General features: G+C 40.3%; 1 protein-coding gene across 7 annotated transcripts in view; it reads right to left on the bottom strand.

The window, feature by feature from the left end:
• Window positions 1–15862, bottom strand: part of LOC124775910 (ankyrin repeat and fibronectin type-III domain-containing protein 1) — a 703384-nt gene that overhangs the window by 33080 nt on the left and 654442 nt on the right. For all 7 annotated transcript variants that reach the window (XM_047250748.1, XM_047250750.1, XM_047250747.1 and 4 more), the window contains exons 14-15: window positions 9527–9782; window positions 4222–4789 (exon numbers count right to left, since the gene is read on the bottom strand). In XM_047250748.1, coding sequence (XP_047106704.1) covers window positions 4222–4789; window positions 9527–9782 — 824 coding nt within the window. The remainder of the gene's footprint in view (window positions 1–4221; window positions 4790–9526; window positions 9783–15862) is intronic.

Raw genomic sequence — 15862 nt, forward strand, 5'->3', positions numbered from 1 at the left:
ATTATCACAAAGATTTTAGTAAGAGTGTCAGATTTTTAGGTACACTGTGCACACTAGTGCCACCCTATATTATGTTGCTGAAAATTCCCTGGAGCATAATGCCGTGACAGCCATGCTTATTTATAGCATTTGTGTTATTAGTTTCTCTTCTCTCAATATTATGTTTTCCAAACTTAGATTCAATGCTGTAGGGGAAAAAAAGTGCTCAGCCCTTGTCATCACTGCAGCTGTATGATTCTTTGCTCTCATGTCTGCTCTTTTCTTCCTTTATTCATGTAATCTTTTTTCCTCTTATCTTCTCATATTTTTATCTGTCCATTAGCTCTCCACCCCTTTGCTTTATTCCTGTGGCTTTTCCTTAGTGTTTTCGTCTTCTAATATACTTTAATTGTTGTTTTTCCTTTCCCTCCTTTGCTTATATTCATGTTCACTTTCATAGATGTGTGAAAGAACTTCTTCTACTTCTAGCAGCAGTTTATCATAAGTTATTCGAATAACAATGTGACAGAAAAAAATGTGCAGGGCATTTCCAGTTTGAAGAAGACTGTCAGAGAGACATCTGTTGTAGAATTATGGAACACATTTTATGCTTCAATACTTTAATTTTACTGTTTAACAAAATTCTCAACTGTAGTGATCAGTAAGAGTTCAATAAACAGCTCTGTTCATCTATCCAGTTAGTAGTAGGTAATGGCAACCACATTTAAGCCATGGTCCTCACCTGATCAAGGAGTGATACAGGACTGTTAATGTTCACAATAGGGTGGATAATGCCAAAGATCTCAGGATTTTTATAGATATTAATCTGATATATAGAAAAGTAACCATGCCAGAAAATTGAATCAAAATGTACAAAGATCTACAGAGGATTAGCTCTTGCTCAGACACTGGCAGTTGATCCTCAACATAAATGAGTATAATACATTGCTCATATATTGAGGCACAGTATAATGTGTTTGTGTGTGTGTGGGGGGGGGGGGGGGGTGATAAACTGGAATAACCACACAAACTAGTTGCCTGAAAAGTAGATGCCATGGTAAAATTCATTGGAAGAATCATAAAGATTATAATCCAGTCATGACAGAGATAGCTTATGAAACCCTCATTCAACCAATTCTTATTACTTTTTTGTCAGTCTATAACCCATACTAGGTCTTACTTAATATAAAAGATACAAATAAGAATGCCGCATTTCACCATGGGTTTGTTCAGGAAGAACTACCTTGAGTGGCAAGCACTACAAGAGAGATAGTGTGTACCATGGAGAGGCTTGCCACTGGAATTCTGGGTGAATACATACTGACCTTATCATCTTCCCAGCAGACAAAGATTCCACCACTGTGTGTTGAACTGGAGTTAGTACCTGACAGAGAGCCCCTGCCCATTGTCTGACAGTTCCACCTACCAGCTCTGCCAGAGTGACTCCATCTCAGAAGTCCAACATAACCTCCACACCCTGCCAAAATCCTTAGGTCCTTCCCAGAACTTCTCCTCTGAATCCATCGCCCTACTCATCCCAACAACATCCCACACACCCACCTTCTACATGCTCCCCAGAAACCACAAGCCTAACAATCCTGGGCACCCCATTGTGGCTGGTTACAGTGCCCCCACCAAAAGAATATCGAGCCTTGTTCATCAACATATCCAACCAACTGTCCTCCCACATTAAAGATACTAACCACTTCCTCCACCAGCTCTCCACTATCACCACACCCTTACCTCCCAGTTCGCCCGCATCTCGTGGTCGTGCGGTAGCGTTCTCGCTTCCCACGCCCGGGTTCCCGGGTTCGATTCCCGGCGGGGTCAGGGATTTTCTCTGCCTCGTGATGGCTGGGTGTTGTGTGCTGTCCTTAGGTTAGTTAGGTTTAAGTAGTTCTAAGTTCTAGGGGACTGATGACCGTAGATGTTAAGTCCCATAGTGCTCAGAGGCATTTACCTCCCAGTTCCCTAATCGACCTCCCTGTACACCAGTACCCTCAAGCCCATGGCCTTACCATGAGTGGACATTACCTCTCCCAATGTCTTGCAGATTCCAAACCCACCATTTCATTCCTTGTACACCTTGTTCCTTGTACATCCAAACCCATAACTACTTCACCTTTTTAGGAAAGGTATACAAACAAATTCATGGCACAGCCATGGGCACCCTAATGGCACCCTCCCTTGCCAACCTCTTCACAAGCCACCTAAAGGAAACATTCCTAGCATCCCAAAACCCCAAACCCTTGGTATGGTCCAGGTTTATTGATGACATCTTTATAATCTGGACTGAAGGACAGAACACCTTATCCTTTTCCCCCACAATCTCAACACCTTCGCTCTCATCCACTTGACATGGTCCTCCTCCACCCATCATGCCACCTTCCTAAATGTCAATCTCCTCCTTTCAGATGGCTCCATTCGCACCTTGTTCCACATCAAACTCGCCAATCACCAATAGTATCTACACTCTGACAGCACCATCCCTTTCACACCAAAAAATCTTTCCCATACAGCCTGGCCACCTGTGATAGATGCATCTGCAGCAATGAGAACTCCCTTGCCCAGTATGCTGAAGGCCTCAAAAAGGCTTTCACAGACAGGCAGTACTTTCCAGACCTACTTCACAAACAGATCCTGTGTCATGTGCTCACATACACCTGATCCTTACATTCATTCCAAGAACCAAGCACAAAGAAGCATCCCTCATCCCTGAATGGAATGACTGAACCACATCCTTCATTGGGGCTTTGATTATCTATTATCATGCCGTGAAATGCGGAATATCCTACCAAAGATTACTTCCAACCCTTTCCAATGTGGTGTTCTGCTACCTACCTATTCTCTGCAATATCCTAGTCCATCCCTATGTCATTCCCACCCCCAATCCCCTGCCACAGGGATCATAACCCTGTGGAAGACCTCCCACCCACTCAGCAACACCTACCCCAGTCCCATCACAGGCTTATCCTACCCCATCAGAGACTGGGCCACCTGTAAAAGCTGCCATGTTATATGGAAGCCCTGCTGCAACCACTGCACAGCATTTTACATTGGAATGACAACCAACCAGCTGTCAAATAGTGGCACAACATACAGCAGAGCACAGCACAATGGATGCTTCACAACCCATATGATCTGGATCCTCTGCATCACCAGCAGCTTTTCTGAGCTGTGCAGATGGTAGCTAGCCTTGCAGCACATCCTTCACTCCTGTAATCTTACCGACCTAAACGTAAGGTAACTCGCCTCCCCACTCCCCCCACCCCCCACCCCCCTCCAAAATTGTGTGTGTGTGTGTGTGTGTGTGTGTGTGTGTGTGTGTGTGTGTGTGTGTGTGTACCATCCCCTGCACCAGTACCCCAGCCCAAATTGTGTCCCCACATCAGCTATTTGTGTGCTGTTATTTTATGCCCAAATCTATGAAATCACATGCCCAGCCTTCTGCCACCTGTCCTCTCTACCTGCACCCCTAGCTAGCCCACAAACGGATCCCTAATCTCCCACAAGCCACTAGGCACTTCCTCCAACACCCTCCCTGCCTCTTGCTTCCTATAGCTAGAAAAAGGAACTGCTTTCTGAAAGCTAGCCGAACTCCATAAGTTATGTTTGTCTCTCTACCAACGATGCAGTGCTTCTGCCTTTTGGTGAGTTGTCTCCTTTATTCCCAAATACCAGAACTTTCCACACATTATTACATTTAGAGAAAAGTTAGGCAGCATACCTCATGAAACCACTGTGACAAGAAAACCAGGGAAATTCAAGTTCTTACATAGTCTTTTGGACAATTAGGGAAGTGAGGAAATGACAGTGGTACTAAAGAGTACTGTCCATTACACATTATAAGGTGGCATAGCAATTTCCAACTCCTCCCTCACTCCGTATGTAAGAATCTGAGTGATTTATCTTCCTTCTTCTTTCTTACCCCTTCCCCCACTCTGTCTATTCTAATTGTTTCTTTGTCCTGTCTCTCCTTTATATACTGAAAAAATGGATTTTTTATACTAAAAATCTTACAGTTTATCTACCTAAGTGTGGTGTGTGCATACTAACATTGTGCTAATACTTAATGATTTAGGAGCACAAACAGCTGCTTCTGTACTGCATTTTAGTTTTGTTAACTTTGTGTTTATACTGAGATTTTGTAATTTGAATTTCCTTTATTATCATTAATTGAGTGATATATATAGTAAAAGGAGCACTTCATATCACAGATGCACTTAATTAAAGTATGCTTACTTGGAAGGGTGAAGCTAGCACCACTAGCTAATGTGTTGGTTGCACTGGAACTAGAGCAGTTGCTGATGTCACTACCAGCTGCTACAGTCACAACACTGCAATGAGAATGCTGCTGCTGTCCAGAACTAAGATGCTGTTCACTTTTACTAAGCTCTGTTCCTGCTAACAAGCAGGATGTTCCTGTAGCTGCATTCCCTGGTCCAGGCCAGCTTCCACGACTAGCACTTGACTTTACTAACTTTGGATCACGGGGTGGTAACTGCAGTAAACTACGTTTCAGGCTGCCTCCACCAGCACCACCAACAATACTGGCACCACTGCCACACCCTGTCTCATTGTCACCTCCACCACAGCTGTCTTCTGCACTCCCTGACGAGCGACGTGCAAGTAATGATCTGATGGGGATTCCTGGTGTCGCAGCATGAGGTCCGCCACCACGATCCCGAGCGAAAGTCAGTACATCCATGAGCCACCTAGCACCCTTCCATGCAAGATTCAGCTGTCCTTGGTACTCCTGCAGTTGCGCCAATCTGTCTTTAGCTGCTGCTACCTCTGATGATGAGAATGCCTATGAAAACATAAGGAAAATGTCACAATCTGGGTCTAAACCATTTTAAATACTATGCTGCTGTAGGCTGTGAAACAATTATTCTGTAGAAACTGATATAAATAGACTCAGATTAATTTTCTTAGTTTTATTAGGTTACAAAAAGCACCATATATCCATATACAGACTGCAATCAGTAAACAAGGCAAAATTAATTTTCAGAAAGTTATAAAACTTAAGTCTGCTAATATCAGCCATAATGTGTACAGAAAATACTGAACTACCTACATATAAGATCTTACACTCAACATGAAAGACAGCTCACTTCACTTCTGAATTGTGTAACCCTGTATAGCAAATATACAGAGTTAATATTAATAGATAACAAATACCAATGAGTTTATAAGAAAGAACTATGTCTCATTGATAACAGCTTGTAAAGCACTGCGCGAGTCAGTACTATCCACTTAACAGCATGCAGAAAATAATCACTACATAATTGTTTTGAGCTGATCGGTAGTTTTATGCTACTTAATTCTGCTATGTTAAACGATAGTTGAAAATGTGATGCTTGTATTATCCTTTGAATAATGGCATAATTTGTGAGAAATAAAGCCTGTGATGATAGTCTCTGACTTGAACAACAGAAGCTCGTAACATTTTAAAGGAATATTTCTATTCATGTATTACATCTGTGACATCATCAGGAAAAAATATTTTAACATTTTCCCTTTCTCTGTTGCATCAGCAGTATAGTCATCAGATTTGTATCACCAACTCTTAATATGTTTTTAGCTACTCACAAAGAGACCTCTGGTTTAAACAGCTCAACACATCATTCTCATTTTTTATGTTCATTGATGAATGAGGAAGGAAGGTTAGGATTAACATCATGTTGACAATGACATCATTAGAGCAAAGTACATTCTTATATTGGACAGGGAAGAGGAAGAAACAAGTGGGGCAGTACTGTAGTAAGACACTGCATTTGCATTCTGCAGGACAGTAATTCAGATCCCCATCTGGTATTTCAGACACAGATTTCCTGTCGTTTCCCCAAATCACCTAATGTAAAAGTTGGGACATTTCCTTTGAAAAGAATAAGGCTGATATCTTTCTCTGTTCTTTCTAACAAGTTTATGCTCTGTCCCTTATAACCTCATAACTGGCAGGATGTTAAACCTATGTCTTCATGGAGAACAAAACTGGTCATGTCCTCTGCCTTAATTGATTTAGAAAAATAATGGAACACGTACATCTGGATGACCAGACAGGGAATTAAACCCATGTCTTTTAAAGTGTGTTCAGTGATGAGGTTATGTAAACTACACTCCTGGAAATGGAAAAAAGAACACATTGACACCGGGGTGTCAGACCCACCATACTTGCTCCGGACACTGCGAGAGGGCTGTACAAGCAATGATCACACGCACGGCACAGCGGACACACCAGGAACCGCGGTGTTGGCCGTCGAATGGCGCTAGCTGCGCAGCATTTGTGCACCGCCGCCGTCAGTGTCAGCCAGTTTGCCGTGGCATACGGAGCTCCATCGCAGTCTTTAACACTGGTAGCATGCCGCGACAGCGTGGACGTGAACCGTATGTGCAGTTGACGGACTTTGAGCGAGGGCGTATAGTGGGCATGCGGGAGGCCGGGTGGACGTACAGCCAAATTGCTCAACACGTGGGGCGTGAGGTCTCCACAGTACATCGATGTTGTCGCCAGCGGTCGGCGGAAGGTGCACGTGCCTGTCGACCTGGGACCGGACCGCAGCGACGCACGGATGCACGCCAAGACCGTAGGATCCTACGCAGTGCCGTAGGGGACCGCACCGCCACTTCCCAGCAAATTAGGGACACTGTTGCTCCTGGGGTATCGGCGAGGACCATTCGCAACCGTCTCCATGAAGCTGGGCTACGGTCCCGCACACCTTTAGGCCGTCTTCCGCTCACGCCCCAACATCGTGCAGCCCGCCTCCAGTGGTGTCGCGACAGGCGTGAATGGAGGGACGAATGGAGACGTGTCGTTTTCAGCGATGAGAGTCGCTTCTGCCTTGGTGCCAATGATGGTTGTATGCGTGTTTGGCGCCGTGCAGGTGAGCGCCACAATCAGGACTGCATACGACCGAGGCACACAGGGCCAACAACCGGCATCATGGTGTGGGGAGCGATCTCCTACACTGGCCGTACACCACTGGTGATCGTCGAGGGGACACTGAATAGTGCACGGTACATCCAAACCGTCGTCGAACCCATCGTTCTACCATTCCTAGACCGGCAAGGGAACTTGCTGTTCCAACAGGACAATGCACATCCGCATGTATCCCGTGCCACCCAACGTGCTCTAGAAGGTGTAACTCAACTACCCTGGCCAGCAAGATCTCCGGATCCGTCCCCCATTGAGCATGTTTGGGACTGGATGAAGCGTCGTCTCACGCGGTCTGCACGTCCAGCACGAACGCTGGTCCAACTGAGGCGCCAGGTGGAAATGGCATGGCAAGCCGTTCCACAGGACTACATCCAGCATCTCTACGATCGTCTCCATGGGAGAATAGCAGCCTGCATTGCTGCGAAAGGTGGATATACACTGTACTAGTGCCGACATTGTGCATGCTCTGTTGCCTGTGTCTATGTGCCTGTGGTTCTGTCAGTGTGATCATGTGATGTATCTGACTCCAGGAATGTGTCAATAAAGTTTCCCCTTCCTGGGACAATGAATTCACGGTGTTCTTATTTCAATTTCCAGGAGTGTATATACTTGCATGTCACTAGTTAATTATTCTTTAATTTACCGATAAAACACCACAGGCCACTTATTACTTCATGTATTGACTAGTTCTGCTCATTGAATAGAAACATTCTGACAACTATTGTCCTGGTGGCAACACATTAAAGGTTTAAAGTATTATTCAGCATCAGCATCAATACCACTTTGTGTTGGCGATCAGATGAGTGAAACTAGTCAATACATCAAATAATACTGAACTGTACCAGTTAATCTGTTGTTGTGTGCCATGTAGATAATGCCTGTGTTTGCTGTCTGTTCATCATCATTACAATTAACAAACATATAAACAGGTACATAATTTCACTACAAATGAAGAAATGAGAATTCAGATACTTTCAGCCTATCTTTAACTCAGGACCTCAAGTATTCAGTGAGTTATTATCCTTACTGTTTAAATTGTTTATGTTCCACAACAGACACAAAAGAAAAATGGGTGGAAACAGTCCAGGCTGCTATATTCAAACAGACTGAAGCAATAAATGTCACACATCACAAAAATTCAACAGGTAACTAAAACAGCACAGACCAGCCACTGTCCAAAATCTTAAGTAAGTATTGTCACTAATAACAAAATAAAGATAAGCCTATCAATACTAGAAGAATAAAGAAGTAATTACATGCATTTTAAAGAATAACTGCAGATGATCATGATACAAACATAAAAATGTGTAACATATGACTTTGAATCCTGATTATGCCATTCAGTGATTGAGATCTACAGTAAAACCCTCTTTTTACACTTTTCATTGTCCTGACCCAAAAAAGTATAAAGTGCAGGAAAGTAAGCACAGGAAAGCACAGAAAACACAAGCAAAAATGAATAAATTACTCTTACTGTCATTCTCTTTATATTGTTCAAAATATAAAACTAAAACAATTTAAATTTTGTCTATTTAAAAAAAATCTAAAATAATTAATTGTTTTTGTGTTTTTCTAACAGCAATTAGCTCTGCTTGTCTCTATACAGTATACAAATCATCCACCACAATGGCAGTGGCCAAGTGCTGAAACACACAAGTGGGTTTCCCTCTTTGTTCTGATCGTGTCCAGTAGAGTAAATGAAATGGAAACAAAAGTCTTCCATGAAATCACACTAAAAAGATATTCGTGTTCTGATGTGAGACTTATTATTGAAAATCATTACAAAACTTATGGTAAATAAAACTTGAAACACTAAAGCTGGCAATCTGTGTAAACAGAGAATACCAGGCATGAAACTACAGCTTGCTGCTGAGAAGGTCACTCAGCTCAAGGATATCCTGAGTGAGAAAGAGGGTGGAAATTGTCATCATGTAATGAAGCATCTTGAGGAGGAATTATTACATCTGAAATCATGTCATACCATCATAGGATGTGAGACTAGTACAGATTAGCATATATCATGTGGAAGTAACAACAAATCATGAAAACCCATTATAGTGACAGCCATCTTCAAAAGCAGTGTTTGTATGAATGGCTGCAAAATTAAATTAAAGCTGTTGTAATACAACACAATGAGCACAAGGAAGGTTGCTGCTATTAGTCACTATCATCTGATCATTATAATCATTAAGGCAGGGACTCAACGTGCTTTCCCATCCTTTCAAACACTGTGAACTTATAATACAGGCAGCTGTAACCAAACAGGCTGACAATCAAGAAATGCTATGTTACATGATCAATAATTCTGCATATAGTCTGATTTTTCTGCTTTGCAGAAATTTGTGTAACAATCAATGTTAATGGTCATGATAATGTCAAAGAAAACTTAATATACTGGAAATGTTGTAGAATGGAATTGTTAATGATGGGAAAGCTCTGAGCTGAGAGAATAAGACTTCTATTGGGACCGACAAAAAGAATGTGCGGGCATGTAAAAACAAGGTTTTACTGTGTTTGTTTTTCACTCAGCTGTAGTTTTTTGTTAGTTCTTACTACAGTATGGCTTACATTTGAAACAAAAATATAACTGTCATTAAAAATGTAACATACCTCACGGTGAGTGTGGTGGGCTAATACTGTATCTAGCTCGAGTATACAAGACAGCCGAGAGTAGCGGGAGATGACCTCTCTCTGATATGTGCCAAGATGCACCATTTCAAAGACTTGAACAGGTAAAGATATCAAGTCACCTCGCTGCAGCAAGGTATCCCTCTGTCCTGGTACAGCACATGCTGTTTCTGCAGGTGGTACTATTATTAGGAAAGATACTTCTGAACTCAGATCAACAACCTCAGTGTCATACAATCTGTAAATTAAGAAACAATTTTCATTAAAATTAACAGCTATGACTGACATGGTACATTACTGTATCTACAAGGAACAAAATAACTATCATTTCTTTCTTTCTTTCTTTGAGGAAACCAACACAATTTCAAATAAGTCAATATTTTTTTGAGGCTAGTATCCTAAACTTTTCATTTCAGTGCCTTTTGCTCACTTGAGTTTTTGGTGTAGTTTTAATGCCCCTTCAAACACTAAATAAATGTTACGGTGAAACCAAGTATAAAAATTGCAATCTTTCAAAACACATGGTTTACATATTTTAGGAATGACTTTCCTTTTGTGAATCTACTAGCTGATACAATGCTACTCTTTAAAGCCAAGGTCTTCATAGCAGCAGCAAAAACAGTTAGTTTTGCATCCAATCACAATGTAAATTATTTTCAACTTAAACTGATGATATGCATCAGTTACTTTCCCCGTGATGTCTTCTTGAATATCCCATTGTCTTTTTGTGTTAGTTTGCCAAAATAGTTTGGCAGTTATAATACTGTTAAATAACAGTTCACTTAGCTGACTGCACCAGTCATGAGTGAAGTTCATACTCCCAGTATTGTGAGTAAAATCTTCCACGCTGGCTGTTAAAATACTTTTATTAAAAGTCACTACCAGTTTAAAAGTAGAGATGCATCACATTATGCTATGCAGATTAATCAGGGGACAGATTTTTAAAAAGTTATCACCTGTCATCAGAAGAAGCAATGATGGAAATAAAAGAAAGGTTCAAGAGTAGAATTAAAATTCATGGTGAAATGATATCAATGGTAAGATTCACTGATGACATTGCTATCCTCAGTGAAGCTGAAGAAGAATTACAATATCTGCTGAATGGAATGAACAGTCTACTGAGAACAGAATATGGATTGAGAGTAAGATGAAAGTAATTAGAAGCAGTAGAAATGAGAACAGCGAGAAACTTAACATTAGGACTAATTGTCATGAACTAGATGAAGTTCAGGAATTATGCTATCTAGGGAGTAAAATAATCCATGTCGAACAGACAAGGAGTACATCAAAAGCAGACTAGCATTGGCAAAAAGGGTATTCCTGGCCAAAAGAACGGAAGTCTACTAGCATCGAGAATAGATCTTAATTAAGGAAGAAATTTCAGAGAATGCACATTTGGAGCACAGGATTGTATGGTAATGAAACGAACTGTAAGAAAACCAGAATGGAAGAGAATTGAAGGATTTGAGATGTGTGCTTCAGAAGAATTTTGAAAATTAGGTAGATTGCTATGGTGAGGAATGATGAGGTTCGGCACAGAATCAGAGAGGAAAGGAATGGAAAACACTGACAGAAGAAGGGGCAGAATGGTAGGACATCTGTTAAGACATCTGGGAATAACTTCCATGATACTAGAAAGAACTGTAGAGGGTAAAAACCATAGAGGAAGACAGAGACTAGAATACATCCCACAAATAACTACAAGTTTGGCTGTAAACTTCTAGAGTCCAACATATCATTTCAATTTCTAGGGGTGAATGAACACCTGAAGTTTGCAGAAGGGGAGATAAAAAGGTACATTAATTTGTTGAGTGCATCAAATTTAAATTCAGTACTACTGTAATGCGAATCACATATAATTAGACTAACAGCTGCATTCACAAAGGTATTTAACAAGTGATTTTCCAACTTCCATATGTATCTTAAATGGGAAGAACTCCTAAAATATGGTACAATGTTAAATACCCACTGCCATGCACTTCACAGTGGTTAGCAAAGATGGTATGTAGATGTATAACTGTGGACTGCAGCTCCAATGGCGGTTCTTCAGTTTATGAATGATTACAGACACTGGACAAATTTAGAGATGTTGTGTTACGATTATAACAGCCCACTATAGCCAGCACAAATGTGAAGCAGAGATTTTTGGTGGAATTAATGGAGTACTTGGAAAGAAAGATAACATTGCTCTTGTCATCCCCGTTTAGTACATTTACAGAACTGGTATTTGAGGAAGAATGTGCAATAATTCTATTGCCTCTGTCATAAAAATCATGAGAATAATGTAAGAGAGATGATAGCAAATATACAGATAAACAGACAGTAATATTTCTCTTGCTGAATATGAGAATGGACAAGGACAGCTAATAAAGGTGTGAAGCACTGTCCATCGTACAATCTGCAGTCACTTGCAGAGTACACAAAGATGTGATATAAAAGGAGCAGCGTCATGTGAGAAATTATGTACATCAACGTGAGTTCAAATGATGACATGACCATATCATCATATTATTGTACCAATAACTACGAGCTGCATTCAATAAGTAGCTCAACCCTTTTTTTCTGAATGCAGGTTGGTTTCACTCTGAATTTCAATACACCGTATTATTCCCCACTCTTTTGACTACAAAACTCTATTTTTCAACATAGTCCCGATTCAATGCGATGGCCTTATGCCATCTTACTGGGAGGGCCCGCAGGCTTACATGGTGCCACTCTACTGGTTGACGCCAGAGCCAATGTCTCGCTGCATCAGTAACCTACCCATCAACCATGTACTGCTTTCTGCAGAGTGCATCCTTCATTGGGTCCAACAGATGGAAATCAGAAGGTGATAGATCAGCAGTGTAGGGTGGATGAGGAAGAACAGTCCAATAAAGTTTTGTGAGCTCCTCTATGGATTGCCGTTTTGTTTCTGGCTCAAAGTGATGAAGCCATATTTCATCACCTGTGACAATGTACAGCATAAAACTGTCATGATCAGCCTAGTAATGTGCAAGCAACAACACACAGGTGATTCTGCATTGCTTTTGATGGTGTCCTGTTAGGCAGTGAGGAACCCAGCGAGCACACAGAGGGGGGGAGGGGGGGGGGGATGACGCGAATGTGTCAGTACTACCAACGGAGATGTACAGATTGTGGAAAGGTGTTTTACTGTGATCCCCTGATCAACTCAAATGAAAGTGCCCACATGTTCCAAGATTGCAGAAGTCACAGTTGTGTGTAGCCGGCTGGCACGCAGGAGATCGGACAGGTTTGCACGACCTGGTTGAGGCAATTACAGGCACCTCTCCCAATGACTCACTGTGCTCCTGTTCACTGCTGAATCTCCGTAGATATTCTGAAAGTATCTATAAATATCTGCAATGCTCTGGTTTTCTGCCAAAAGAAAGTTAATGAAACCCTCTGCTTGGAACACACTTCTGTTATAGGCGTCATTTTGAAGACTACATGTAGTGCCATCACCTATCAGAACTTCATGAAATTACAGGGGCTGAAGTGAGAATATTCCTTGATGTCCCATGACAAATTCTGCATTTTTTCAACTGAAGCTGGCCAAGAAAAAAAATGTGTTGCATAACTTATTGAATGTCCCGCGTATAAAGAACATCCAAGATCACATTGTGCAGCACCAGCAAAACAAAAGCTTACTTGTGATTATAGTAACTGAATCACATTTACTTGATGCAGAAACAGAGTAACTCAGGCAAAGATGATGACAGAATAGTAATTTTTTATCTGTCCAAATTTAATTGGTTACTTTCAATCCATGATGTAATTCAGGATTATTTTTCGAGGTAAATCACCAAGCTAAGCTCAAGTTTTGCAAGTGCAAAAACATGTAACGTGAATTATTTGTGATATGAACTCAAGAACATCCTGCACAGGCCTTTTTATGGTAGTATGGATACAAACTACTCCATTATATTTATTCCTTAATAAAATTTATATGTCTCTTTTTCAAACCAATAGCTCACTTTATTGAATCAAAATAAAAATAATCTTATCAAAGATTTAGAGTCACTTACTTCAGTCCACAAAGGTTTTCATTATTCAGAAACACACATTTTCAATAACTTGTCAGCAGCCATAAAAAGTTTAACAAATGACAAATTTCACATTAAGAGGAGCCTAAGGGATTTATTTGTAGCCAACTCCTTCAACTCCATTGAAGAGTTTCTTAACAGAATCAACTGATACATGTACGTTAGTAATAATGCAAGTGTTACATACAATCTGACCTCTGTACAAATTCACTGCAGGGATGTGATCATTGTAAATAAATGTAAAATGAAATTTTTATTTGATGATGCATGGTTACAACAGTCCAACAGTCCTTGTATCACATGAAACTTAGTGTACTGAACATTTACATGGTTTGTGACAAGCTTGCTGCCACCTCCACATTCAAGAGGACCATTTCACTTGTGATCTAAGGAAGGTAAATTAACATATTTGTTTTTCTTTGTACATATTTATTTGTGTTCCTATTTTCTGACATGTTCTGCATCCTGGAGGATCTCCTCACTATGGTTCTATTGGAACAAAAAGTACATCTAATTTAGATGAGTCAACAGTGAAGTCTTGTAGCTGACATTTCTTTCTTTTTTGTGCATACTCACATTACAGGAAAACTGCACATCATCAGTGCAGTGGACATCTATCAGCCATATTCTTTCATTTCTATCAGCCAGAAAACTGGTCATGTTATATCATGTCTCCACCACTACCACAATATCAACTACAGTAATTAATAATAAAATATATAATTTAATTTTGTGAAAAATTATGTTCAGCTCCTTGCAATAATTTATGAGTTATTAATATTCTTCCCATGACATACCTCCCATCCCTCTTCTCTCTCATTCTCTCTCTCTCTCTCTCTCTTTCTTTCTATCTCTCTCTAATACACAGTGTATGACAATTGTGTAACTGAGTTTGTCTCATTGATCCAATCAAAGCAAGAGTAGTGTCATTGTCCCTTATCCTTTTTTCATCCCCGAACCACCATTACCTCTCTTACTTTTTAAAACAATCTGCAGGACTGTACAAAACCTACAACCTAATATCAGTTCAGCACTAAGAGGAGTTTAAGTTTATAAAAATGGAAACTGTATGACGTAAAAACAACCATTATACTCACAGAAAAAGTGCTTAGGAAAACATAGACAAGATATTGATGTCTATAGCTCATGTTCATTATATTAACACTCGTACAGGATGCACATTCAACAGGTATCTCTAACAACACTGATTTGTGTCTGTGTGTTATGGTTGAGAAATAGTAATCAAATCTTTCTTACATAGTCTACTCATTGTCCAACAGTTCTTCTATTGGTCAGTGACTGTGTTCCCCACACTAGTGTTTAAATTTCATTATTTACTTCAGGTTTTCAAGTTCATTATTTATCACTGTGGTTCTGTGGTACAACCCCAAGTCTTGTTATCATTAAAATTAATACTGATAACTAAATACAAATGCAGTTTTTCATGACATTTTTAATATATGTACAAATAACTGTCTGATCAATGAGCAGCACTGGTACTTCCTTTGGTGTTTAAATACAGTGTGACTTTTCAGAACATTCAGAAATATTATGTGTAGAATAAGCAGACAAAAATTCCTCTTCTATTTTTTTGTTTGGCCAACAATTTGGTCAATAATTGCCCACAGTAGAAGCGACCTACGGAAACTGCTTGTCACTGGAATGAGCAGCTTTGTATGGATATCAGAATAAACTGCCACATGGGAGACTTCCCGGTTCATGTAGACAATATGTGACAGATACATCCAAGGAGACATATGTCACATCTGCTTGATAACATTTAGCAAGCAGCTCTGCTGTCCAAGCCCAGAAGAAATACAGTATTTACGAAGTTATGATCCTCTTTCACTTGATTCATTACCGAAACTTTTCATGAACTGGGCGACCAATGTGCTTCATTTGATGAAGCAGGTCCATAAATCCACACTACTACAATAAATGCAGAAGTAACACTGTCTGTTACGTTATGACAACTAAACCGCTGAACCAGTTTTGATGAAATTTGATGTGGAGATTAAACCCCGAGAAACAACACAGCCTACTTTAGAAAGTTGTGTCATCTTTCTGAGTCTTATTGATATTTTCAAATAAGGTTTATGTGAGTGGGATGTAGACAATGCTTGTGTGGAGATCAATGGTTCCGAGTGTTTATAGGTTCCTCTGTGACAGTGTGAATCCAATGTTTACTTGTGTATGCAGTTTCTACAATTTTTGAATGAATTACTACACCACCTGGTGCAGCTGTCCAGTTTTTATTATGGAATATTGTGGA

This window comes from Schistocerca piceifrons, chromosome 2, assembly GCF_021461385.2.
Source record: "Schistocerca piceifrons isolate TAMUIC-IGC-003096 chromosome 2, iqSchPice1.1, whole genome shotgun sequence".
Lineage (NCBI taxonomy): Eukaryota > Metazoa > Arthropoda > Insecta > Orthoptera > Acrididae > Schistocerca > Schistocerca piceifrons.